The 25,000-nt window shown below is 44.3% G+C and overlaps 1 protein-coding gene across 3 annotated transcripts in view; it reads left to right on the top strand.

Annotated features, from left to right (window-relative positions):
* Positions 1-5,916: 5,916 nt before the first annotated feature.
* Positions 5,917-25,000, top strand: part of aox6 (aldehyde oxidase 6) — a 28,197-nt gene continuing 9,113 nt past the window's right edge. Inside the window, exons 1-25 of one of the 3 annotated variants that reach the window (XM_031558525.2) lie at positions 5,917-6,074; positions 6,422-6,479; positions 7,062-7,158; positions 7,984-8,092; positions 8,399-8,525; positions 9,115-9,176; positions 14,015-14,065; positions 16,130-16,207; positions 16,294-16,374; positions 16,499-16,643; positions 16,759-16,851; positions 17,184-17,335; positions 17,559-17,652; positions 17,748-17,857; positions 18,670-18,854; positions 19,322-19,484; positions 19,844-19,933; positions 20,136-20,305; positions 21,351-21,477; positions 23,091-23,213; positions 23,564-23,660; positions 23,764-23,888; positions 24,004-24,137; positions 24,507-24,594; positions 24,995-25,000. The exon at positions 24,995-25,000 is cut by the window's right edge and continues 81 nt beyond it. In XM_031558525.2, the coding sequence (XP_031414385.1) occupies positions 6,021-6,074; positions 6,422-6,479; positions 7,062-7,158; positions 7,984-8,092; positions 8,399-8,525; positions 9,115-9,176; positions 14,015-14,065; positions 16,130-16,207; positions 16,294-16,374; positions 16,499-16,643; positions 16,759-16,851; positions 17,184-17,335; positions 17,559-17,652; positions 17,748-17,857; positions 18,670-18,854; positions 19,322-19,484; positions 19,844-19,933; positions 20,136-20,305; positions 21,351-21,477; positions 23,091-23,213; positions 23,564-23,660; positions 23,764-23,888; positions 24,004-24,137; positions 24,507-24,594; positions 24,995-25,000 (2,619 nt within the window). In that variant the 5' untranslated portion in view covers positions 5,917-6,020. Of the gene's footprint in view, positions 6,075-6,421; positions 6,480-7,027; positions 7,159-7,983; positions 8,093-8,398; positions 8,526-9,114; positions 9,177-11,072; positions 11,320-14,014; positions 14,066-16,129; positions 16,208-16,293; positions 16,375-16,498; positions 16,644-16,758; positions 16,852-17,183; positions 17,336-17,558; positions 17,653-17,747; positions 17,858-18,669; positions 18,855-19,321; positions 19,485-19,843; positions 19,934-20,135; positions 20,306-21,350; positions 21,478-23,090; positions 23,214-23,563; positions 23,661-23,763; positions 23,889-24,003; positions 24,138-24,506; positions 24,595-24,994 lie in introns of those variants that run through there. The other 2 variants (XM_031558526.2, XM_031558527.2) reach the window with 2 other exon arrangements.

The raw sequence follows: 25,000 nt of genomic DNA, 5'->3' as shown, positions 1-25,000 counted from the left end.
ACACGCGCCCACGCACGCAGCTACACACACACACGCACACACACACACACACACACTAAATATATGCACACATGCATACACACACATAAATACGTACACACACACACAGAATCATATGCACACACTCAAAGACAAACACACAGTCACAGTTACTCAAATACGCCTACAGGTACCCAATGCACACACACACGCACACACACAGTGAAGTTGTCACAGCTTTCTGGCTTCTCTCTGGTGTCATTTCCTCAGTGGGATAATTCTACACCTGCTGTTTAAAGCTTTTAAAGCTCGAGGAGTCGCGGAGTCTCTGATAGGAACTGATAGACGTCTTCTCTACCCTATAATACGCTACACCCTAAACTGATAGACGTCTTCTCTACCCTATAATACGCTACACCCTAAACTGATAGACGTCTTCTCTACCCTATAATACGATACACCCTAAACTGATAGACGTCTTCTCTACCCTATAATACACTACACCCTAAACTGATAGACGTCTTCTCTACCCTATAATACACTACACCCTAAACTGATAGACGTCTTCTCTACCCTATAATACGCTACACCCTAAACTGATAGACATCTTCTCTACCCTATAATACGCTACACCCTAAACTGATAGACGTCTTCTCTACCCTATAATACGATACACCCTAAACTGATAGACGTCTTCTCTACCCTATAATACGCTACACCCTAAACTGATAGACGTCTTCTCTACCCTATAATACGCTACACCCTAAACTGATAGACGTCTTCTCTACCCTATAATACACTACACCCTAAACTGATAGACGTCTTCTCTACCCTATAATACGCTACACCCTAAACTGATAGACGTCTTCTCTACCCTATAATACGCTACACCCTAAACTGATAGACGTCTTCTCTACCCTATAATACGATACACCCTAAACTGATAGACGTCTTCTCTACCCTATAATACGCTACACCCTAAACTGATAGACGTCTTCTCTACCCTATAATACGCTACACCCTAAACTGATAGACGTCTTCTGTACCCTATAATACGCTACACCCTAAACTGATAGACGTCTTCTCTACCCTATAATACGCTACACCCTAAACTGATAGACGTCTTCTCTACCCTATAATACGCTACACCCTAAACTGATAGACGTCCTCTCTACCCTATAATACGCTACACCCTAAACTGATAGACGTCTTCTGTACCCTATAATACGCTACACCCTAAACTGATAGACATCTTCTCAACCCTATAATACACTACACCCTAAACTGATAGACGTCTTCTCTACCCTATAATACGCTACACCCTAAACTGATAGACGTCTTCTCTACCCTATAATACGCTACAGCCTAAACTGATAGACGTCCTCTCTACCCTATCATACGCTACACCCTAAACTGATAGACGTCTTCTCTACCCTATCATACGCTACACCCTAAACTGATAGACGTCTTCTCTACCCTATAATACGCTACACCCTAAACTGATAGACGTCTTCTCTACCCTATCATACGCTACACCCTAAACTGATAGACGTCTTCTCTACCCTATAATACGCTACACCCTAAACTGATAGACGTCTTCTCTACCCTATAATACGCTACACCCTAAACTGATAGACGTCTTCTCTACCCTATAATACACTACACCCTAAACTGATAGACGTCCTCTCTACCCTATAATACGCTACACCCTAAACTGATAGACGTCTTCTCTACCCTATAATACGCTACACCCTAAAGTGATAGACGCCTTCTCTACCCTATAATACGATACACCCTAAACTGATAGACGTCCTCTCTACCCTATAATACACTACACCCTAAACTGATAGACGTCCTCTCTACCCTATAATACGCTACACCCTAAACTGATAGACGTCTTCTCTACCCTATAATACGATACACCCTAAACTGATAGATGTCTTCTCTACCCTATAATACGCTACACCCTAAACTGATAGACGTCTTCTCTACCCTATAATACGCTACACCCTAAACTGACTTCAAATAGTTGGTTTGAGCTGTAGCCTGGGCTTCGAGAAGTTATGGCTGAACATGGAGAGGAGGAGAGGAGTGGAGGGTAGATTTTGAGCACCACTGTTTGAGAAAGAAGGCTTCAGACTTCACAGATGCTTCCGTTTGGCAGAGAGAGAGGAAGAGAGGAGTTGGGGGTAGAGAGAGAGACAGAGAGAAAGAGAGAGAGAGAGGGGGGGGACGTGGGGGGAGAGAAAGAAAGAGGGAGATGGGGAGAGAGAGAGAGAGGGAGAGAACAATATAGTTCTCCAGAGGCTGATGAGGTCTTTGGCAGTGGCTCAACAGATGGGATGTTGGTAGGAAAGCAGCGTTAGAGTCTGGGCGTATGTGTGAGTGTGTGTGTGTGAGTGTGTGTGTGTGTGTGTGTGTGTGTGTGTGTGTGTGTGTGTGTGTGTGTGTGTGTGTGAGTGTGTATGTATGTGTGTGTGTGTGTGTATGTGTGTGTGTGTGTGTGTGTGTGTGTGTGTGTGTGTGTGTGAGTGTGTATGTATGTGTGTGTGTGTGTGTGTGTGTGTGTGTGTGTGTGTGTGTGTGTGTGTGTGTGTGTGTGTGTGTGTGTGTGTGTGTGTGTGTGTGTGTGTGTGTGTGTGCTTGCGTTAGTGTCTGGGCGTGTCTATCCATTGACAGATAGATAGACGCTCTGAAGCCTCCTGAGAGGCTGAGCCAGACACTCTAGGGAACATGGCCTCATATCTGTGGACGAGGTGATGTGTGTGTGTGTGTGTGTGTGTGTGTGTGCGTCTGTGTGTGTGTGTGTGTGTCATCATCTTCAGATCTGGGATGTGCTGTCTGTCTGCTGAGCTGTCTGTCTGTGGACAAGCTGTCTGTGGACGGGCTGTCTGTCTGTCTGCTGAGCTGTCTGTCTGTGGACGAGCTGTCTGTCTGTCTGCTGAGCTGTCTGTCTGTAGATGAGCTGTCTGTGGACGAGCTGTCTGTGGATGGGCTGTCTGTCTGTCTGCTGAGCTGTCTGTCTGTCTGTCTGTGGATGGGCTGTCTGTCTGTAGATGAGCTGTCTGTGGACGAGCTGTCTGTCTGTGGACGAGCTGTCTTACTGCTGAGCTGTCTGTCTGTCTGCTGAGCTGTCTGTCTGTGGACGAGCTGTCTGTGGATGGGCTGTCTGTCTGTCTGCTGAGCTGTCTGTCTGTCTGTCTGCTGAGCTGTCTGTCTGTAGATGAGCTGTCTGTGGACGAGCTGTCTGTCTGTGGACGAGCTGTCTTACTGCTGAGCTGTCTGTCTGCCTGCTGAGCACTGACTCAGAGTTCTGTGGAAACTAACCCCTCCCTCCCTCGTGCAGCTCTGGCCAGCCCAGAGGCCCAATAGCTCTGTATGGTCACCATTCAGAGGCTCAGACTAAACAACCACTGACCACATGTGCTACGATGCTAACACCCACCTCATTTTTCTCATTTGTTTTAATGACTGCGTTTCACTGGAACAGAATGTTTTTTTCCACCACTAACGCAACTTCAGGTCACACATTGGGGGGGGAAGTACAGAGAAGGTGTTGCATTGCACAGTCTCTTCTTGTCTTGTTCTTCTGCCAAGCTGTTAACTCACGAGAGGCATGTTTCATTCGTACGGGGAACCCCGTGGTGAAGCCTGAAACACTGAATGTGATCACTAGTGGGTAAGCAGTAGAACTTGTATATTGGGATTGTATTTTATTTTATTGTATCTTATTTTTTTTTATTTATTGTCACTGTTATGTTTGATATACATGAATGCCTTTTTTTAGGTTGTATAGCCTTTTTCACTCTGGCAGGGGGACTGCCAATGGAAATTAGCCTTTTGGCTATAATTGGGTGCATTTACATTTTAATGTTCATGAATGTACACTGTCCCTCTTGATCAAATAAACAAATTGATTGATTGATTGATTGATTTAACTGGGGCAGGTAGCAGTGCGGGTCTCACCTTGTCTCACGGTTCTGATGACTTAACACTCTTGGTAGTGAGATAGATTTAGGGTTCTTGTGGTGTGTTTAGATTGGGGCGAGATGCTGTCGTCACTCGAGACACTCAGAATCAGATGATTCATGAGCAGCGCAGAACCGGCTAAAGGTTACAAAGAAGATTAGAGCATTTGTCAGAGAAAGTGTGTGATGTCATTGTTGTTTTAAGTCCAGCACACACACCCAAGAAAAACTGTATTTTCTTTAAAGAATATGTTATTTGTGCTAAACACACAATTTGCATGTGCATTTAACTGTTGTTGTACCAATGTTAAACAATAGAGATGTAACTGTTGTTGTACCAATGCTAAACAATAGATATTTAACTGTTGTTGTACCAATGCTAAACAATAGAGATTTTGTTTGGCGGTCTTTGGGCTTTTATAATTGTTATGCTTTATGAGACTGGGGAATTTCTCAGCATGAGATGAAATAGTGTGTAGCGTAGCCACATAATGACAGGTTTGCTCTCAGCCGGCTCTAGTGTGTCTCTGGCTGGGGAGCTGCTGAACAGGCTGACTCTGATGGGGGTGTGTGTGTGTGTGTGTGTGTGTGTGTGGGGGGGGGGGGTGTTTGCCTAAAGCGAGCCCAAGGGAAGGATGAGTTCTAATCATGTGATCAGCAGGGGGGGGGGGGGGGGGGGGGGCGTCCTGACCCCCTTCATGCACCAAGACCTACAGTATAGGGGTCAAAACTCCCCCAGCCTTATGGCACTGCTAGAAATGATTTGTTTAACTCTTTCTTTCTTTCTCACTCTCTCTCTTTTTCCTCTCTCTCTCTCTCACACACACACACACACACACACACAAATTAAAACTCCCTAAGCCCCATTTCTCTCTCTTTCTCTCTCTCTCTCTCATACACACGCACATACACATTCACACAAGCACACCCAAACACACACACTGCTCACATCAGCATGGCTCACATGTGTTTAGTCAGCCAAGCCTGTTTCAGCTCCAGGACACGAGGAGTGTAGGAAACAGAACAGGCCAAAACACACGGGTATCACCACACCTCTCATAAATCAACAGTATTGGGCGGTTGATTGGTTGCTGTCAACGGTCATTTCAAAGCAAGGTGAGGTCAGAGTAGCGTCATGTGTGATGGAGTCACTCATCAATTCTATTATGTACAACTGATTATTAAAGTTGAATGTATGCAGAAGTATGCTTGCAATACTGACTTGATCAGTTCTCGTGTCTATGTCACCTCTGTAAAAATAACAACTAATACCTAGAGGAATATTATAGGCCTGGGTGTTGTCCTGTTGTAAGAGACATTTTTGATTTTCTGCAGACTACCTTTGCGTTGACCTGTACTGCCATCTAGCGACAAATACAACCAAGTTTCATTCATTGGCGGATACTTTGTCCAGATAATTTCACCAATCACAAACTTCACTGTTTCCGGAGCAAACATTTATTATAACGCTGTTGGTATTTTCAACGTCTGAGAATATCTTGAGTTTTTCAAATAGCCTATGGATAGCTCGGTTGTAATTGACAAAAATGTAAACAGCAGAGCTTACTCTTTGTTTTGTGTTCAACAAATGGGCCCGATGTTATTTACATGTTTCTAAACAGTGTGCATGTACAGTTTGAAAGGCGCCCATTGCAATAATGACATTCAAATAGCCTACAGTAATCTACCAAAAAGTAATCAAGTATTGTCGAGCGCCGTTGATAGCAGGCTGTAATACAATGCCACATGGTCCACAGAGCGCACCAGACATTGGTCAAAGAACTTCCCTATCTGATTTAAACTAAAACACTAAAGAACTAAAAAAACATCATACTAAAACACAAATAATTGTTTTCTAAATATACAGTTGATAGTGTGGCGCCGAAACGCGTCGGTAAGTAGGTTAACTAACAAGTGTTCAAGGTTAAACGAAACCCCCCGAGCAGTGTTACAAAGGAGCCTACTGATCTCAAATATGACTTATCACTTTAAGGGCTAGATAAGGTCAGCAGAGGAGGACTGAGAGGAGAGCTACTCTGCGGTGTTGTGGTGGTGGTGGTTAAGAAACGGAAAATGGCAGGGGAACGAGAGTGTGGTTATTTGACTTTCTATGTCAACGGGAAAAAGGTAGCCAACTTTAAACTTATTTCAGAGTGCACGTTACGTTAGCAACTCACGCTGCTGGGGTGAACTGGGGACAACTAAGGAAGCACTTGTGTAGAATCTAGACCGCGCCGTTGCGCGGGACCAAACTGAGAACACGATATTGAAGTCTTGGCAAAACCGAAACCAAACCGCGCCGTAGCACGGGATCAGACTATGAGTAACTTCGATATTAATTTAATTTGTTCCGTGATTGGTATTAATGAGGTCATATAGTAGTGTGAAATGTACTGTTTACATTTTATTCATGTGAGCTATTTGAATTGAAGTCATGCACACATGAATGTGATATTAAGATTTTGTCATTCTAGGTCACTGACCCCGATGTTGATCCTGAAACTATGTTGTTGTCATACCTACGAAAAAAGAGTATCCTTCAATTCAGTGCAATATGAGAGTTGTGTTCGGTACTTAGCTATTGGTCTTGTATTTTGACTATGTGCAACCGCTTGTTGGCTATAGGCTAACCTATTTTCCGCTGCAATGTGATTCTTCTTAGCCTACTCTTCTTAGTGACTTTTCTTTTGAAAAATGTCCAAAAACTCACTTTTATTTTATATGCATATTTCTTTGCCGTCCAGTGGTAACTTTTTGCACTTCATGCAAAAGGTCTGCTCACAGATCAATACATGCATAACTGCACTCCACAGTTGCAACTTATTTATTGATCTGTGTGCAGACCCTTTGCATTGAATCCATTACATTGCTGGTTTTGGCTTCACCCTTTACTGCCTGTCTTCTGACTGAGCCACCCTGCAGCAGAAAAACAACCTTGGCAGAAATAAACATTTGCCATCCCCAAGAGGCTCTCTGTTCTTTTGCTAGTGGCGTTTCACAAAACACCCCAGCCACTCTCCTGAAGTGATACATTAATCACACAGCACAGCATTAGTTTACACTTCAAAATGTTGTTTCAGTCAGGTTTGCGTCCTTGACCTTCTCCTGTGACAGTGAGGTTGACGGGCACCAAGTATGGCTGCGGTGGAGGAGGCTGTGGGGCCTGCACGGCCATGCTGTCCCGCTACCAGGTCCACACCGGGACCATTGTGTATCCTTTTACAAGAACTGAGAGTGGACCTCGGCACATATGAGAACCCAGCCAGCCAGTGATGACTAGGGGTGGGGAAAAAAATCGATTCTTCGATTTCTCTCTAGAACGATTCTGTTTCGATTCAGAAAAGTTCATAATCGAATAATACATTTTTTTTTTTTTTACACATCCATTTTGTGTTGAAATGCAAGCTGCACCGATTATTGCATTGTTCATTGAAAGTCATAATTGTGACAAGGAAAAGCTTTTTTTTTCTAATAAAAAAATAGAGAAGATAATTCATCTGTTGATTTTCTTAAATTATCAAACACAAAGTAGGAAGTGATTTGAGACTCGATAATCGGTTTAGAATCGATAATCGGTTTAGAATCGAATCGTTGACCTCTAAATCGGAATCGAATCGAATCGAAAGGTGCCAAGAGATTCCCACCCCTAGTGATGACCACACTGCAGTGGGCTAGAGGAGGTCACCAGGGGAGGACAGAGAGGAGAGTGCCCAATGTTAAACTAAACTCCCGAGCAGTGTTACAAAGTAGCCTACTAATCTACCGCTTGACTGCAAAACTTCTCATGTAGGTATAATAATAATAATAATGATAATGATAATAATAATAAGGTTTCACTATATGTATTCGCAGGTTACTAATTTCCATCCCTGATTTCAAACTGACATTGCTTATCACGTGAAAGTCACCCATTGTTCAGTTCAAAGCTCGCCGTAAAAGTTGCCTCAGAATTCGCCCCACAGGGTTGTTAGATAGCGTGCCCTTTGACCTTTGTGTGGTCACTGAATGTGTGTCAGAGTTGACCTTCACGTCTCAGCCACTGTGCGGTGAACGCTTGCCTGCTGCCCGTGTGCCAGCTGCAGGGGGCAGCGGTGACCACAGTGGAGGGCATCGGCAACACCAAGACCAAACTGCACCCAGTCCAGGTAACTGTGTGGCACCAGGGGAGTGGGCATAGGGCAATCTGTTGGGCTTATAGGGCTGCTGGGCTACTATGCTCGTTCACAGGTAGTCTCATCAGTAGACCACCTGAACCAGGCATCCAACTGGGATCATAAGTTTGTGAATTTGAAGGGTCAATGTTCCATTTAGCTTTTCAGTTTTTCAGTAATTAAAAAGGGTGTGTGTGTGTGTTTTTTCTTGCATACATGTTTCTATGTTTGTTACTGAATAGGTGGTAACACGTGTGTGTGTGTGTGTGTGTGTGTGTGTGTGTCTATTTGCATGCATAGGAGCGCATAGCAAAGGCTCATGGTTCTCAGTGTGGCTTCTGCACCCCTGGTATGGTGATGTCCATGTACACTCTACTGAGGAACAAGCCCCAGCCCGACATGGAAGACATCAGGGAGGCACTGGCTGGTACTACACACACACACACACACACACACACACACACACACACACACACACACCCTAGCCAACTATGGAAAACACCAGTGAGGCACTATCTGTGAGTTCACACAAATACACACACACACACACACACACACAAACCCATACCCCTAAAAACACACGCAAAATTCATGTTAACCTTGTGCAATGCATACTGTAACATTGATATGGAGTGCGCGATCAGCATGTAAACTTTGTGCAATGTCTTTGCCTTATGAACTGTAACAGTGATATGGAGTGCGCGATCAGCATGTAAACTTTGTGCTATGTCTTTGCCTTATGAACTGTAACATTGGTATGGAGTGAGCGATCAGCATGTAAACTTTGTGCTATGTCTTTGCCTTATGAACTGTAACATTGGTATCTAGTGAGCGATCAGCATGTAAACTTTGTGCTATGTCTTTGCCTTATGAACTGTAACGTTGGTATGGAGTGCGCGATCAGCATGTAAACTTTGTGCAATGTCTTTGCCTTATGAACTGTAACAGCGATATGGAGTGAGCGATCAGCATGGTCTTCCTCACCGCCACATCTTTGTTTCTCTCCTGCTTTCCAGGAAATCTGTGTCGCTGTACTGGATACCGTCCCATTCTGGATGGGTACGAGACCTTCTGTGAGGTACTGTGTCTTGCAGCTCTGCCCCCTGCAGTCCAGAGCTTCTGTCTCCTCATGCTGTTAGTGGTAGGCTACTCACACTGATTACCCTCGCTGAGTTTAAATTTCACTGAGGGGAAACACACAAAGTCAGACACACGCATGACCTAAAGGTAATGGAAGAACTTGGCAAAACCTTTTAAGCTAATTTCATAACATGAAGAACCAAAACATGATTCTGAGAGCAGTCCTGGGTGGGTGGGTGTGTCCGTGCAGTGCTGTGGTGGGTCGGCGCAATGCTGGGGTGTGTCCGTGCACAGACATGGGATTTCCATGCATAAATGGGTTTCCTGATCCGTGAAACTTCTAAATGATTTTATGTCAGGCAGACCTCTTGCTCAAGTACCTCTGTCTCCCCCTGTGTAAGCCACTCCCGTCTCCCCTTGTGTCTCCCCTTGATGATGAAATGTCATGGCAGACCGTCCTTCATTTTGTAATCTTTAACAAATCAAGCACGGACTATCACCCCATAGAGCAGGGGTACTCAATAGGCGGACCGCGGTTCGGATCCGGACCCAGACGCAATCAAATTTGGACCGAAGCCAAAATCAACATTCTAATTTAAACATGATCCAAGTGATTTTGCGCAATATATTTTTTTCCTATTCGATGTGGTTTCTATCTTCCGTGTCCAATCAGGAGCTGTAATAACAACATCACTAGGACAACTTACTCACTCAATGTTGGCCACGAGCTCTGTGGGTCACGCAGGTTGTGTGTGTCAATGGCAACAACGTGGGCAGATAGATTTGTGAAAGGTATCTTTTTCTCAGCAAACGAAAATCATGGCATGCTTTAAACCCGAATAAAAACGAAAAGTTGATTTCAAAAATCGCGAATTTAAGACACAGTGGACTGACAAGTATTAATTTGTGCTGCCTGTGGGGAGCACAAAAACGATGTGTTTAATCTGCAACGAGACGGTTGCCCTTGTCAGAAGTGGTAACGTGAAGTTTATGAAACAAAGCATGCACAAAAATACCCGCAGAATTCTGAGGTAAGGGGCAGAAAAATAAACCATCTGCAATCATACCAAGCAACATGCAGCGTAATAGTTAGATCAGCCACACAACAAGAGCTTGCATACCTCAATATACTGTTGTGAGTCTGCCTTTTCAACCATGAATATGGTGAAAAACAAATACAGGAGCACACTCACTAATGAACACTTACATCAGTGCCTCCGCCTGGCCTTCACACCTTTTATGCCCAAGCTTAAACCACAAAAGTGTCACCTTTCACACAAATAAGGCCAGACCACATCACCTTTCGTGCATAGTTCGAAAGTTTTTGTTGGAGTTATGTTTTTGGATTTTGACCGGGGCGGGTAGTGTATAGCATGCCGCACCATGACCATGTGAATGCATACAAATGTCACAAATGAAATGACACAAATGACTATATGAACATCTATTTATTGAACTTTAAGAAAACTGCAAAGTGCAAATGTAAAACAAATCTTTTTTGTGGCATTTAGTCCAGCGCTTCTTTAATGTGTCTTGTCCATATATTGAGGCAATAATGATAACAAATACAAAATTCTAAATAATAAATACTTTATATAGCCACATATTAAAATAAGAAAATTAAGACACTTTTCAGTCCTCCTCATATATTAAAGCAATAATAATAACAAATACAAAATTCTAAATAATACATAATAAACTCTTTGTATGGCCACATATTAAAATAAGAAAATTAAAACACTTTTCAGTCCTCCTCATGTGGTTTCTCTGAAGACTGAATCTTTCCCAAGAGTCGGCGATTACCTATCAAATAGGTATGAAAGTCCTTGCAGGTCATGTGTTTGAAATTGTACTGGGTGCACAGAATCCCCTTCAGCACTTGAGATTTTTTTAGCTGTCACCGAATCTGGGAAAATCTTTCTTAGCAAACCAGATGTGCAGTCCATTGATCTGTAGCTGTTGTGATGCTTTAATGTATGAAAAGCAAGGGTACCCTCTGCAGCCGTAACAGAAGTGTCTGTTTTACTCACAAAAAAGTCTGTCACTTTACTCGATGAGCTCTCTCCTCTTGCTGCAGTTTTGTGTTTTGCAGAGTGCACGTGAGCTTCCAAATCGCTGCCACCTTTATTTGCCACTGTCACGTAAGTGCCTGGTCTGCATGTCATGCACTCAGCTTCCGAAAGCATCACGGCCGTGGAGTTCGTCCGTGAACTTACATTTACGTTTCGGCATGGCTGCAGATGTCATGTGCTGTAAACAATGCAACTAGTGGAGGAGGCGGCAAGGTGCTCAGTGTTGCCAGATTGGAAATGGTGAAGTATCGTACCAAAGGCTCAAAATGGTCGTATTTGGAGGATAATTATCGTGTATCTGGCAACACTGAGATCGGTCGACCAATGACTGTTCTCTCTACAGTCCGAGCTCGCGCAAGAAGGTGGAACGTAAGGGAGATACCATTTCCAAAACTTGTAAGGGCGTAATAACTAGTTTGTGAAAGACCCAGAGAAACACAAATATCCGACGAAGCAAAATCCCAGACGTTTTTGGAATCCCTGCCGGACGCATTTTTTAGGTCTCGAAAAGAGGACATGCCCGGGGAAAAGAGGACGTCTGGTCACCCTATCACTATCACCCCATAGAGTAGCAGTTAGCATGACCAAGCACTGGCTATCACCCCATAGAGTAGCAGTTAGCATGACCAAGCACTGGCTATCCCCCCATAGAGTAGCAGTTAGCATGACCAAGCACTGGCTATCACCCCATAGAGTAGCAGTTAGCATGACCAAGCACTGGCTATCCCCCCATAGAGTAGCAGTTAGCATGACCAAGCACTGGCTATCCCCCCATAGAGTAGCAGTTAGCATGACCAACCACTGGCTATCCCCCCATAGAGTAGCAGTTAGCATGACCAACCACTGGCTATCACCCCATAGAGTAGCAGTTAGCATGACCAAGCACTGGCTATCACCCCATAGAGTAGCAGTTAGCATGACCAAGCACTGGCTATCACCCCATAGAGTAGCAGTTAGCATGACCAACCACTGGCTATCCCCCCATAGAGTAGCAGTTAGCATGACCAACCACTGGCTATCCCCCCATAGAGTAGCAGTTAGTAGTGATGGCAGCCTGACACTGAAGCGCCGGAACGTGCTTCATACCTTAAACTACACCAACCATAAAACCACTGCTTCGAAGGTTGCTTTGGTACGGAAAAATCACGTTACATATTACGTGCGAAACAGCAACTGCTTCTTTCTCCGAATGAACCAGCTGAGTGGTTCACAGCGCCACGCACGAAACAGTCAGTTGCCTCGTTTTGAGTGTGAATTGTAGCGCCTTCAAAGCATAAAAACTTCCGCGCACAACATTGCGTTTGGTTCGTAGTAGCCTATCTCATTCTGTGACAGTCATTACGTTCGTATTGATCTATCATCATTATGAAAGCATCTAAGAGAGGTCGTTCTGACATGTGGGAACACTTTATTCTGATCGCTCATGATAAGGTGCGCTGGCTGTTAAATATTTAGGCTATAGGAAAAGTAGACTATATCAACAGGCTCAGTCCAAAAAGTGTAGAACAAATAATGTTTTTAAATCAAAATCTTTGACTGTTCCCTATCCAACATGGTTACACAAGCACACCCAACTTGTGCCATATTTGTCCAGCACATCCTTTCCCCAAGCACTCTCTCTTCAATAACACAATATACAAAAAAGAATTAATCTTTATTTGTAAAAAAAAATTATATCACAATCTTTGTATACGGGTGCATGTGTGTGTGTGTGAGTGTGTGTGTGTGGGGGGGGGGGATTTGGTGCGTGCACACTAGATTGTCATTATTTTAAAGATTCGTGCCACTGTCTAGCTGGGCTAATTTAGTTGCAGCCTTGGCACATCACCAGGAGAGGTCACTGTTACTGAAGCTTCAAGTAATGAACCGATTTTTGAAACAATGTGCCTAATGGTTCAATGCTTCACCAAAGCTTCATTTGCCCATCACTAGCAGTTAGCATGACCAACCACTGGCTATCACCCCATAGAGTAGCAGTTAGCATGACCAAGCACTGGCTATCCCCCCATAGAGTAGCAGTTAGCATGACCAAGCACTGGCTATCCCCCCATAGAGTAGCAGTTAGCATGACTAAGCACTGGCTATCACCCCATAGAGTAGCAGTTAGCATGACCAAGCACTGGCTATCCCCCCATAGAGTAGCAGTTAGCATGACCAAGCACTGGCTATCACCCCATAGAGTAGCAGTTAGCATGACCAAGCACATGGCATGACAGGGTGAAATTAGGTCATGCTTTGCTCCTGACGCTCATGCTCATGGCTTTGCCCTGTGTTCAGATGTGCAGATTAGCATTAATTTACTCAGGTGGCTTTGCATGACCACTAATAGTTGTCCATGCAGAACCTTTTGCATGTTTTTTAGTTTTTTTTTAAGTGGGGTACGAATGGATTTACAGAAAGCAACGTCACATGACCATTGTGAAAAAATGTCAGATCAATAGACGGTAGAGATGACTTATGTAAAATTAGTATTAAAAAGTAATATATATATTATAAGTAAATATAATAAATGTACTATAGAAGTTTAAAGACAAGAAAAGACACATAAGGGAGTGTTGGTGTCATCAGTGTGTTAGCCATGTTTTTACCTTGTTTTAGTTAGTGTGGATGGGTGGACCATCCATAAGGATATATACATACATATATATATATATGTGTGTGTGTGTGTGTGTGTGTGTGTGTATATATATATATGTCACAAAGGTCTAGTCTGGATGTCTTCTAACCCAAGACTGAATTGCTTTGTTGTAATGTTTCTTTACAGAGCCCAAACTGTTGCCAAATGAATGGAGCCAAGAGCTGCTTAAATGAGAATGTAAGAGAATATGAGATTGTATCTGAATGTTGTGTAAAGACACCCATCATATGACTGAAACTCGTGACCACACTGAAGATGGAAATACATTTTTTTTTTTAAGTACCGGTAGCTTTACTTTCTTCTATCTGAATAACAGATCAGGGCCTCAGTAGTTTTGCCTCACAAGATGGGTGGCTTTCTTTGCTCAGGCTTCTGATTGGAATATGCTTTGCTATAATATAATAATATATAATAATTATAAATAATATATAATATAATATGATATGATAAACAATATGATTGTAAACATTTATGCTCTAGTAGTTTAGTCTAGTCTAGTGTCTGTTAACATTACAAATAAATAAATTAAAAACTGTATAAATATACTACTTGCATAAGTATTCAAACTCTTTGTAGTACCAGATGAGACAGAAGTATCACGTGGCACTATAGTCCAGGACCGCCATCCCATCGACCTAGAGGTTCAATATAGTCCAGGACCGACATCCCATCGGCCTAGTGGTTCAATATAGTCCAGGATCGACATCCCATCGGCCTAGTGGTTCTATATAAATTATACCAAGAAGAATGGGGGAAAACCTCTGGTGCTGCCGATACTGTCACTTCAAAGGAATGTATAGGGGTTGAATATTTATGCCTGCAGAATATTTCAGTTTTTAATTCACTTATATAAATTACACTACCGCCTAAGTGTATGATGAATCGATGAAAACACTGATTGGGAAAATATGGGTAAGGATCTAAATAAGGATAAGGATTTAAACCAGACAATGGTAATGACCTTCAGGGGATTTGAGTACTTGAGCCACTGTAGTATAGTATATACTGTAGGGATGGGCATTCGATTAAATTGTCTTAATCGATCGTCGGGAGAATTAACGATCGATTTTCGATTAATCATTAATATTTTTATATTAAAATTCACTATTTATAGGCTATATTAAAATGCAGTGAAAATAGAAAAAACACAGCGTGTTTCCTCATTGAGATCTTTATTACCAGATGAACAACTCTTGTGGCAGTTAAACTTACAAGATGGACAACTCTTGTGGCAGTTAAACGGGATCCGTTCAATGGTTACACTTGAAAATATGCGCTGCTGTACTCTTAAGCAGCGGAGCCGACAGCTAGAAGCCGGTGCTCATAAACACAACTGACCTTCGGTTTTTTTTTCTCTCTAACTAATTAATCTCACATTTTGAAATTCATTCATCTAGATTCATCGTGATTAAAAGTTTGTTTTCTTCTAAAGACTAAATCTTATAAATTAACGAGTAATCACTTCAGACAGCGTGTATTTTAGACACTGTTGTTTAATTGCATTTTTTTCGTGCTCTCTCGCCATCAGCCAAGGAATGTATGCGAGACACAATGGTGCCCCTCGACGGTAAATCGTAAGAATTGTTCGAATTCGAATCACCTCAGTCAGCCCACCGTCTTCAACTATGTTGATGGGCCGACAGTCCCTCAGCTCTCTCCATCTTCAACTACCGTCTCGGTCTCTTCTATCTAACTGACTGCAGACAAGGGGCGGTTTCGTGCCATGGGTCAACGCGCACCGGAAGTAAACAAAGTTGCGTTAACTGCGTTCAAATATTTGATTGCATTAATCTCCGCCACAATAATCTCATAGAATAACGCGTTAACTTTGACAGCCCTAAAATAAATAAATTACACGCACACTACGCAGGAGAACATGTTTTAATCGATGAAAAAATAATTTCATCAAGGAAATTCTTAATGATCAATTAATCGATCGTCGATGAATTATGCCCATCCCTAATATACTGTATAGTATATCTCTCCAAATCCTATTGGAATGTATGCCTAAAGGTCTGTGCCGAGTTTTGCGTCAGTTGAGTGGAAAGGGAGGCCATGTGATTTTACACTAATGCTTGTCTGATTCTCGAAAGACCTTGAGAGTGTAGTCTCTCTCTCTCTGTGTGATAAAGGGCTTTTTTTCTCCTTGTGAAAGAGCGAGCGCAGTGAGAGCCATGGCCAAGTGGCCCTGTAGTCTCCAACCAATCAAACTGTGTTTCAGCTGTTGTCTTGTGTCCTCAGAATCCCAACTGCTGCCAGCAGAGTGTCAAGGAGACTGGCCTGGCCAATGAGGCTGAGGTTGCAGATAGCCTTGAGAATGTGAGTTAATGTGAGTCCACTGTTTGTGGTGTAATTAAGGGCTGTTTTTGTGTGACACCAAATGTGATATCTTACTACACTGTCAGGGACACCTTGAGCTCTTCAGCAAAGATGACCTGCTTCCTCTGGATCCATCCCAAGACCTCATCTTTCCCCCCGAGCTCATTGTAAGCCTTTAGAGTTTGTTATTCACTTAAACCGAAGGAGCAGTGATTCAGTGCCTTGGTTTCAGTGCCTCCTTACCCAGATCTGCCTTCCCTTGACTGCCTTGTTGTTCTATTCCCCCTGTAGAGAATGGCTGAAAGCGGGGTGCAGACGACGCAGACTTTCCGGGGGGAGCGCATCACCTGGGTGTCACCCGTCTCACTGGACGAGGTTGTGGACCTGAAGGCTCTCCATCCTCAAGCACCCATCGTCATGGGCAACACCAACATCGGTCAGCATGCCAGTGCATCACAACAAGCTTGCTGGCGTCCATCTTGAGTAGTAATTGATTTCTTCCATACGTTAAGTCCAGCTTACTTTAGTCTCGATTCCTTCTGCTCCTCAAGGTCTGGACATCAAGTTTAAAGGAGTCTTGCATCCCTTCATCATCTCCCCGACCAGGGTTCCAGAGCTGTTTGAGGTCAAGCACACTCCTCAGGGTGAGTGAGCAGGCACTCGTGTTGTTTACACTGTTACTAAGGCAACAGAGATTTTTTAAAGGTCACTTTGTTTTGGCTCATAAAGTTTCTTTTTGTGGATTGTTTGTCATACTAGAGTGATGTCTCTGTGTGTGTGTTTATGTGTGTGTCTGTCTGTCCCTGTATGTGTGTGTGTATGTGTGTCTTGGTGTCTGTCTGTCTGTCTTTATTTCTGTGTGTGTGTGTGTGTGTGTGTGTGTGTGTGTTTGCGTGTGTGCATATGTGTGTGTTTGTGTCTATCTGTCTGTCTTTTTCTGTGTGTGTGTGTGTGTGTGTGTGTGTCCACTCCACAGGCGTGAGTATCGGCGCTGGCTGCAGCATGTCAGGGGTGCGAGCGGTGCTGGGGGGGCTGGTGCAGACTCTTCCCCCGGAGCAGACTGAGCTCCACAGGGCCCTGCTGCAGCAGCTGGGCAACCTGGCGGGACAGCAGATCCGCAACGTGGCAGTGAGTGGCACCTGCGTCTGACACTGGCACTGGCACTGGCACGCCAACAGCCCTGTGCCCATTCTGCCAAGCCGTGCGCCTGTTCACTTCAGCTCACCCGCTGAAGGGTCGTACTGATGGCAGTGTCATAATCAATGACTGTTGTTTCTGTGTGTGTGTGTGTGTGTGTGTGTGTGTGTGTGTGTGTGTGTGTGTGTGTGTGTGTGTGTGTGTGTGTCTGTAGACCCTGGGTGGCAACATTGTCAGTGCGTATCCCAACTCTGACCTGAACCCTGTCCTGGCTGCTGGGAACTGCAGACTCACTGTAGTATCAAAGGGTGCGTGTCCACACTTGTAAACCTCACTAAGCTAGTAACAGATAACAGAGCTGGTGTTTCTCCTGACCCTGACCCCTTGAGTTTGCCCTCTGCAGGAGGAACACGAGAGATCCCCATCAATAAAGACTTCTTTGTGGGCTTCGGGAAGACTGTCCTAAACCCAGACGAGATCGCTTTGTCTGTTTTCATTCCCGTGTCCTGTAAGGTGAGATGTGGTTAGCGTGTGTGTGTGAGCTTTTCACACTACTTTTTCTTTTCTTGTTATTAAACGGGACTCATCTTGTGTGAGCAAGCTTTCAGGGTGTGTAACTAATCCCCTGCTGTCCAGAAGATTGGGTCATGCAGTGTAAGGCCAGAGGTGTGTGTGGAGCTCTTTTTCCCTACCTGGGGCCAGTGAGTTCAGAGGTGTGTGTGTGTGTGTGTGTGTGTGTGTGTGTGTGTGTGTGTGTGTGTGTGTGTGTGTGTGTGTGTGTGTGTGGAGCTCTTTTTCCCTACCTGGGGCCAGTGAGTTCAGAGGTGTGTGTGTGTGTGTGTGTGTGTGTGTGTGTGTGTGGAGCTCTTTTTCCTGGGCCAGTGAGTTCACTTCTGTCACATTCGTTTAATGAGGCAGAAGGACCTCATTACAGAAGCTTGATTGCCTTCCATGCACTACGTCCCTAGACCATTTGGGGTTTTGTGTGTGTGTGTGTGTGGCATTGTCTCTCTGTTGTTAGTGACTGTGTGTGTGTTGGGGGGGGGGGGGGGGGGGGGGTGCTGTGACCTGTCCTTCAGATTCATTTCATTGCTGTTAATTACCACAAAAATGTAATAATGCCTTCAGTAAGTCAGAATGATGCATTCCATTTTCTTTAATGTATTCCTCCATCCCTCTATCCATAACATCCATCTGTCCATCCCTCTATCCATCGATCCATCCCTCTATTATAACATCCATCTGTCCTTCCCTCTATCCATCCCTCTATTATAACATCCATCTATCCATCCCTCTATCCATAACATCCATCTGTCCATCCCTAGGGGGAGTTTGTGCGGGCGTTCCGCCAGGCTCCCCGGAAGGAGAACGCTCTGGCCACGGTGAACGCGGGCATGCGGGTGCGGTTCCATGACGGCTCTAGTGCGGTAGAAGACCTCAGCATTTTCTACGGAGGTGTGGGACCCTGCACCGTCAGCGCCCCCAAAACATGCCAGCAGATCATCGGGAGGTACAAAACATCACACACCCTCTTTGAGTCTGGATGGTCTGTGTGTGTGTGTGTGTGTGTGTGTGTGTGTATGTGGTGGGGGTGGGGTCATGTTCTGACGACACAGTGGTCTTAGGATTCTGTATATATAATTATCAACCTGATCCAGTCCGTCTCATTAGACTTGTCTAATATTTTTTAATAGTTTAATTTGAATTGAAAGCAGTGTACACTAGATGTGTCAAGGAATGGGAGATGTTTAATGAGTTGGCAATTAAAGATAATGTAATTGAAGATAAAGGCACTCAAAGGCAATTACAAATAAATCACATATTCCTCCTTGTGTGTGTGTGTTTTAGTTCTCCATCTTGTTTATCATTGATTTCATGGTGAAATAAGGGAACAGGAACTGTTTGCATCCCAGAGAGGGTTAGTCACTAGAGTATTAGAGTAGGTTCCTGACGTGGGTGTGGTGTGTGTTTCTTTAGGCTGTGGGGTGAGGAGGCTTTGAACGCTGCCTACCAGATGCTCCTGGAGGAAATACCCCTGCCCCCGTCTGCCCCGGGGGGCAAAGTGGCGTTCCGCAGGGCTCTGACGCTCAGCTTCCTCTTCAAGTTCTACCTGCAGATGCATCAGAAGCTCGCAGAGATGGTGTGTGTGTGTCTGTGTGTGTGTGTGTGTGTGTCTGTCTGTCTGTGTCTGTGTCTGTGTGTCTGTGTGTGTGTGTGTGTGTGTGAGTGTGTGTCTGAGTGTGTGTGTGTGTGTCTTTGTGTGTGTGCGTGTGTGTGTGTGTGTGTGTCTTTCTTGGGTTAGTATGTCCCCTATGTCAGTGGAAGGCACAAAATGGCTTTAGTTTGAGTCTGTCTGACGAATAATAATAAAAAGACTAAAAGAGTGATGTGGAGTAACATAATGTCAAACGGTCATGTGTGTGTGTGTGTGTGTGTGTGTGTGTGTGTGTGTGCTGTGTGCTGGGGACATAAACTCTCATACATTGTGATGTGCGGCAGGGTGTCATTGCAGAGGGCTTGCAACAGGACATGAGAAGTGGCCTGGACCCTTTACCTAGTCACTTCCTGCCCAGCTATCAGGAGTTCCAGGTGCAATTATGCATATATTTCCTCACACGAATACTTTTATGTTCATATTTCTGTTTATAGTCATCAACTAAGATTATGACTAAAGACTCTGTATTCAACTTTCATTTCAACCATGCATGCACGTTTTTATTAAACACACGTATGTTCCTGTATGCATATTTGTGTGTGTGTGTGGGTGTGTGTGTGTGTGTGTGTGTGTCAGGGCGTGTTAGAAGGGCAGCCAGGTCAGGACCCCGTTGGCCGTCCCATGATGCACCGGTCTGCCCTGAGCCAGGCTACAGGAGAGGCGGTGTACTGCGATGACATGCCCCGGACAGAGGGGGAGCTCTTTCTCTCTCTGGTCACCAGCACCAAGGCTCACGCCAAGATCATGTAAGACCCCGCAGCACTCAGTTTAACCATGATATCATGCTGTAGCCCTTAGTTTAACCTGATATGATGCAGCAGCCCTCAGTTTAACCTGATATGATGCAGTAGCCATAGGCTGGTGTTTCCAGACTTTACTAATGTATGATTCCTGTGGCTCGACTAGAGCTCGACAACAACAACAAGATCATGGGTTCAAATAATAATTATAATCTGTATTTAATTGATGTATTATTATAGACATTTTCAAAATCCATGTTACAAAGTGCTTCACAGAGGTATAGACTGAGCGTGTAGAGTAACTAGTAGGGTAAAGTGCCAACACTAAGACCATGGGTTTGATTCCCATGGAGCACACATGATGAAAATGTACATCGGCTCTGCACGTCGCTTTGAATGAAAGAATAAATGTAAATCAAACAAAAACACTCATTAACATTTCATTAAATTAGGTGATTATTCTTAAAATGTGTGTTCCTGGGACCACTAATGAAAATGTATATCTGTTCTGTAAGTCAATGTGTATAAAAGCATCTGCTAAATGAGTGCATCTACTAATAGTTATTCTGAATGAGGCCCAGCTCCAGCTAGCTGCTGATTTAAGGGCCAGACTTGGTTTGACCCAGACTCTTTTGCCACGTATATTTCCTTTCTACTGGGCTTGTGTGTCTTTATCAGATGGTCCTTAAGGCTCATGCTGCCTAAGACTGACTCCTCTCAAGGGTCTATTTGTTCGCAACCTGCAGCTGAAGTTTCATTTAGATGCGTATTCTCTTTATCATGATCCTCTAATGCAGCACAATGAGAGAAGTCACTCGCAGGCTGAATTAGCTCTGTTTGATCTACTTGGCTCTCTGTAGCGAAGGCCTCTTAAAAGACCTTCAAGCTAAGTTCAACCAAAGGCCAGCGCACTCTGATCAGACAGAACGTGTCTAAATTGTGCTCTTGTGTCTGTGCTTACGTTAGACACTGTACCAGATGCAGTTGGTAATTAACCCATTAGTTTCTCCATCCTGCCATTAAAACAAAATTATTGACCCTGCCTTGACAGTAACATCGATATGAGCGCCGCCCTTGCCCTGCCCGGTGTGGTCGACGTCATCACAACCAAAGACATCCCTGGCAAGAAGTTCCGGACATTCAGTGGCCTGACAGAGGAGCTACTAGCTGAGGAGGAGGTAACAGCCAGAGTGACATCTGCCAGGCTCTGTCCACGCCGTGACTGCGCTGGGGGGTAGAGGGCCAGTAAAGTACAAGTACCCACAAGTGTGTGTGTGTGTGTGTGTGTGTGTGTGTGTGCCTGTGTGTATGTGTGTGTGTGTGTATATGTGTGTGTGTGTGTGTGTGTGTGTGTGTGTGTGTGTGTGTGTGTGTGTGTGTGTGTGCCTGTGTGCATGTGTATGTGTATGTGTATGTGTGTGTGTATTAGAGGGTGGATCGGGATTAATTTTTCTGTCCGAGCCCGGCCCGCGTCCGACAGAGTAGTGCCAGAGCCCGGCCCGAGACCGACAGCCATTCAAATATTTTGTCCGAAACCCGACCCGAGCCCGACGGAGTCAATGTCTCAACTAAACGTTTTTTATGAATAGCCTGCCTTTATTAAACTCGGGCATTAACAGATAAATGCACTTGCTCACACAAACAAGCGCTGTTAAACGCACAAGCGCGCACAAGAGGGCAAGTAAGCATATTTAAATTAAATTATTCACATTGCATGAACGTAATGAAATAGCCTACACATTGCACACGCCAGGCATCTGCTATGCCTAAATAAAACTCACGTTATATGCTACACCAGAGGAGGCACAACACACAAGTCTTACCATTGAAGATCTTTTTTTTTTCTTGAAATCTTTAAGTGCATGGCAACGTTCGTTATAAAACTATCTACACAGTCCAACCATCGAGGTTTAATCCATGTTGTTGTGGAGAAAGAGGATGGCAGCAATCATATTTAAAATTCCCGCCACAGGAAGAAGGCTGTTGATTTATGTTATTCTCAAAAACGAACTTCTGCATTATGTGAGGCAGACACGTTGACTTCACTACTTATTAAGATATTTTAAATATGGAATGTTCAATGCCTTATTGCGCTGATGTGTCCGAACTCAACCCGAGCCTGAGTATAATTTCTAAATATTTGGCCGAACCCGACCCGGTCCATCGGGTTCCGACGGGCTCGGGTCGGGTATCCATCCTAGTGTGTATATGTGTGTGTGTGTGTGTGTGTGTGTGTGTGTGTGTGTGTGTGTGTGTGTGTGTGGTCCCTCTACATTCTGTTCACTCTCCCGACTGTGTTTTCGTTTCAACAAGCAGAGAAGAATGGCTCTGAGTGTAAATGCATGGGGTTGTTGGACAGTTGGACACTTCAACCTGTTATTGTCACGGTGCTCATTTATGTCCTTCAACTCGTCAACTTTCTCAGTGTGGTTTGCAATTTCAGGTTTGGATTTTGTGCAGGCGATGCACTACTGGTGTCAAGTTAAATGTGACCCAACAAGAAGAAAAGCCAGTCCCTGTATTGCTTGGTTTTGAAAACATTTTAAAATCTTTAGATCATAAATCTCAGTATAGCTTATAAGTAGGCATTTGTTTATCATCAAAATACAGGTGTATTTTGAAAAACGATAACTGAAAACCAAGGCATTCAGTGAATTTTAAATAAAATTTTTTTTTTTTTTTTTTTCCAAAAACACTCTGAGGAAACCTTTTTTTGAGGTGAAAGTTTTAGGTGTGACGGGTCATGATGTGACAGGACATGATGTGGCGTTTACTCCCTCGTGCTCTCCAGGTGACCTGCGTGGGACAGATTGTGTGCGCAGTTGTCGCGGATACCAAGCCGCACGCCAAACAGGGGGCCGCAGCAGTGAAGATCACTTACGAGGACCTGCCGGACCGAGTGTTCACTGTCGAGGTCACGCACACACACACACACACACACACACCAGCTACACACACCACATGTCCACTGCTCACTCTCACTCACTCCTCAGCTCAGACTCAAACAGCACAACGACTAATCAAATACACCTTTGAAAGGATGCAGGTCTGCCTGGATCAGACTTTCCATTCCCAAGTATATACATTGACCTCTATACTGAACTGTCACGGAATAACCAACCAAGTTATCTGGATGCCCCATATTGCCTGTCAAGATATTATTGTTCACTGAGGTAGACTGCAAATATGAAATATCTAGAGACTGAATATCATGTTTAACATTCAGTACGTGACCTGCCAGATGGTTGCCCTTTTGGTTTGCAGGAGGCCATAGAGAAGAAGTCTTTCTTTGAGCCTCAAAGGGAGATTGGGAGAGGTGATGTGACCAAAGGCTTTAAAATGGCTGACCAAATTTATGAAGGTGCGTACGTGTGGTCTCACGGGTCTCACGGTAACACCGTGCTACTGTGCTCTACATGCTGTCGCCATAACTTTACCGGTGTGGTTCATGTTGTGTATTTTAGGAGAAATTCGGATTGGTGGGCAAGAGCATTTCTACATGGAGACGCAAAGCATGCTGGTTATCCCAGGTGGGGAGGACAAGGAGATGAACGTCTATCTGTCCTCTCAGCATCCAAGCTATGTTCAGGTCAACACATTAGCTTTCTTTCTTTTTTTTCATCATTTCTTTCTGTGTGTGTGTGTGTGTGTGTGTGTTCAGGAACAGTAATAGTGAACACTGACTGGGTTATCCCGTCCTTTAGGACTCTATTGCAGAGACGCTTGATATTCCCTCAAACCGGGTGACATGTCACGTTAAACGAGTCGGAGGTGCCTTCGGAGGAAAGGTCACCAAAACAACCATCCTGGCCTGCATCACCGCTGTCGCTGCATGGAAGTAGGGCTTTATGCACACTCTTCCACTGAAGAGGAAAGAACATGTTTAGAGTGGAATAGCAGTAATGTCTATGCACACTCTTCCACTGAAGAGGAAAGAACATGTTTAGAGTGGAATAGGAATGATGTCTGTTCCGATTCAGAGCATGTGTTTGCGGATGTGTCACCGGCATGGCCTAGTTGTCAGATGACAAAGCAGCAAAGCTTCTGAAAAAATGGTGCCTTCATCTCAGTCACCTGCAGCTAGCAAAGACTTTTTATTGGTCCTGGTTTCACGACCGATATGAAACTCTTTATGCTACTGTCTTCATTAATATTTGGGGTACATGCGTAGATTAACACCCCCCCCCCCCCTATCTTTCTCCTACAGGACAGAGCGGTCAGTGAGGTTGGTCTTAGAGAGGGGGGAAGATATGCTGATTACAGGAGCCCGCCATCCTGTCCTGGGACAATACAAGGTCAGTATCTACCCCAGGGTGTGTGTGTGTGTGTGTGTGGGGGGGGGGGTGGGGGGGTGTGCTGTTAATCTTGTTCACATAGGACCTTAGTTACTAACATACAAGTTTGTCTGTAACATTTGTCACAGTTGTTCTAACAGTATGATGTAATGGAATGTAGTTACATTTACATTTACATTTAGTCATTTAGCAGACGCTTTTATCCAAAGCGACTTACAAGGATGTATACACATTTTACATTTTACACTGATGGCACACTGCACATCAGGAGCAATTAGGGGTTCAGTGTCTTGCTCAAGGACGCTTCGACAGGGAATGGGCTGAACCTTGGAATGCTGTAATACACTGAGTTGAATATACTAAGTGAATGTGGTGGAATTCAGTACCTGTGTGTCTTCAGGTGGGC

Source organism: Clupea harengus, chromosome 21 (assembly GCF_900700415.2).
Source record: "Clupea harengus chromosome 21, Ch_v2.0.2, whole genome shotgun sequence".
In the NCBI taxonomy this organism is placed as follows: domain Eukaryota; kingdom Metazoa; phylum Chordata; class Actinopteri; order Clupeiformes; family Clupeidae; genus Clupea; species Clupea harengus.
The sequence above is the reverse complement of the archived record's forward strand: the minus strand, read 5'-3'. Positions and strand labels throughout refer to the sequence as shown.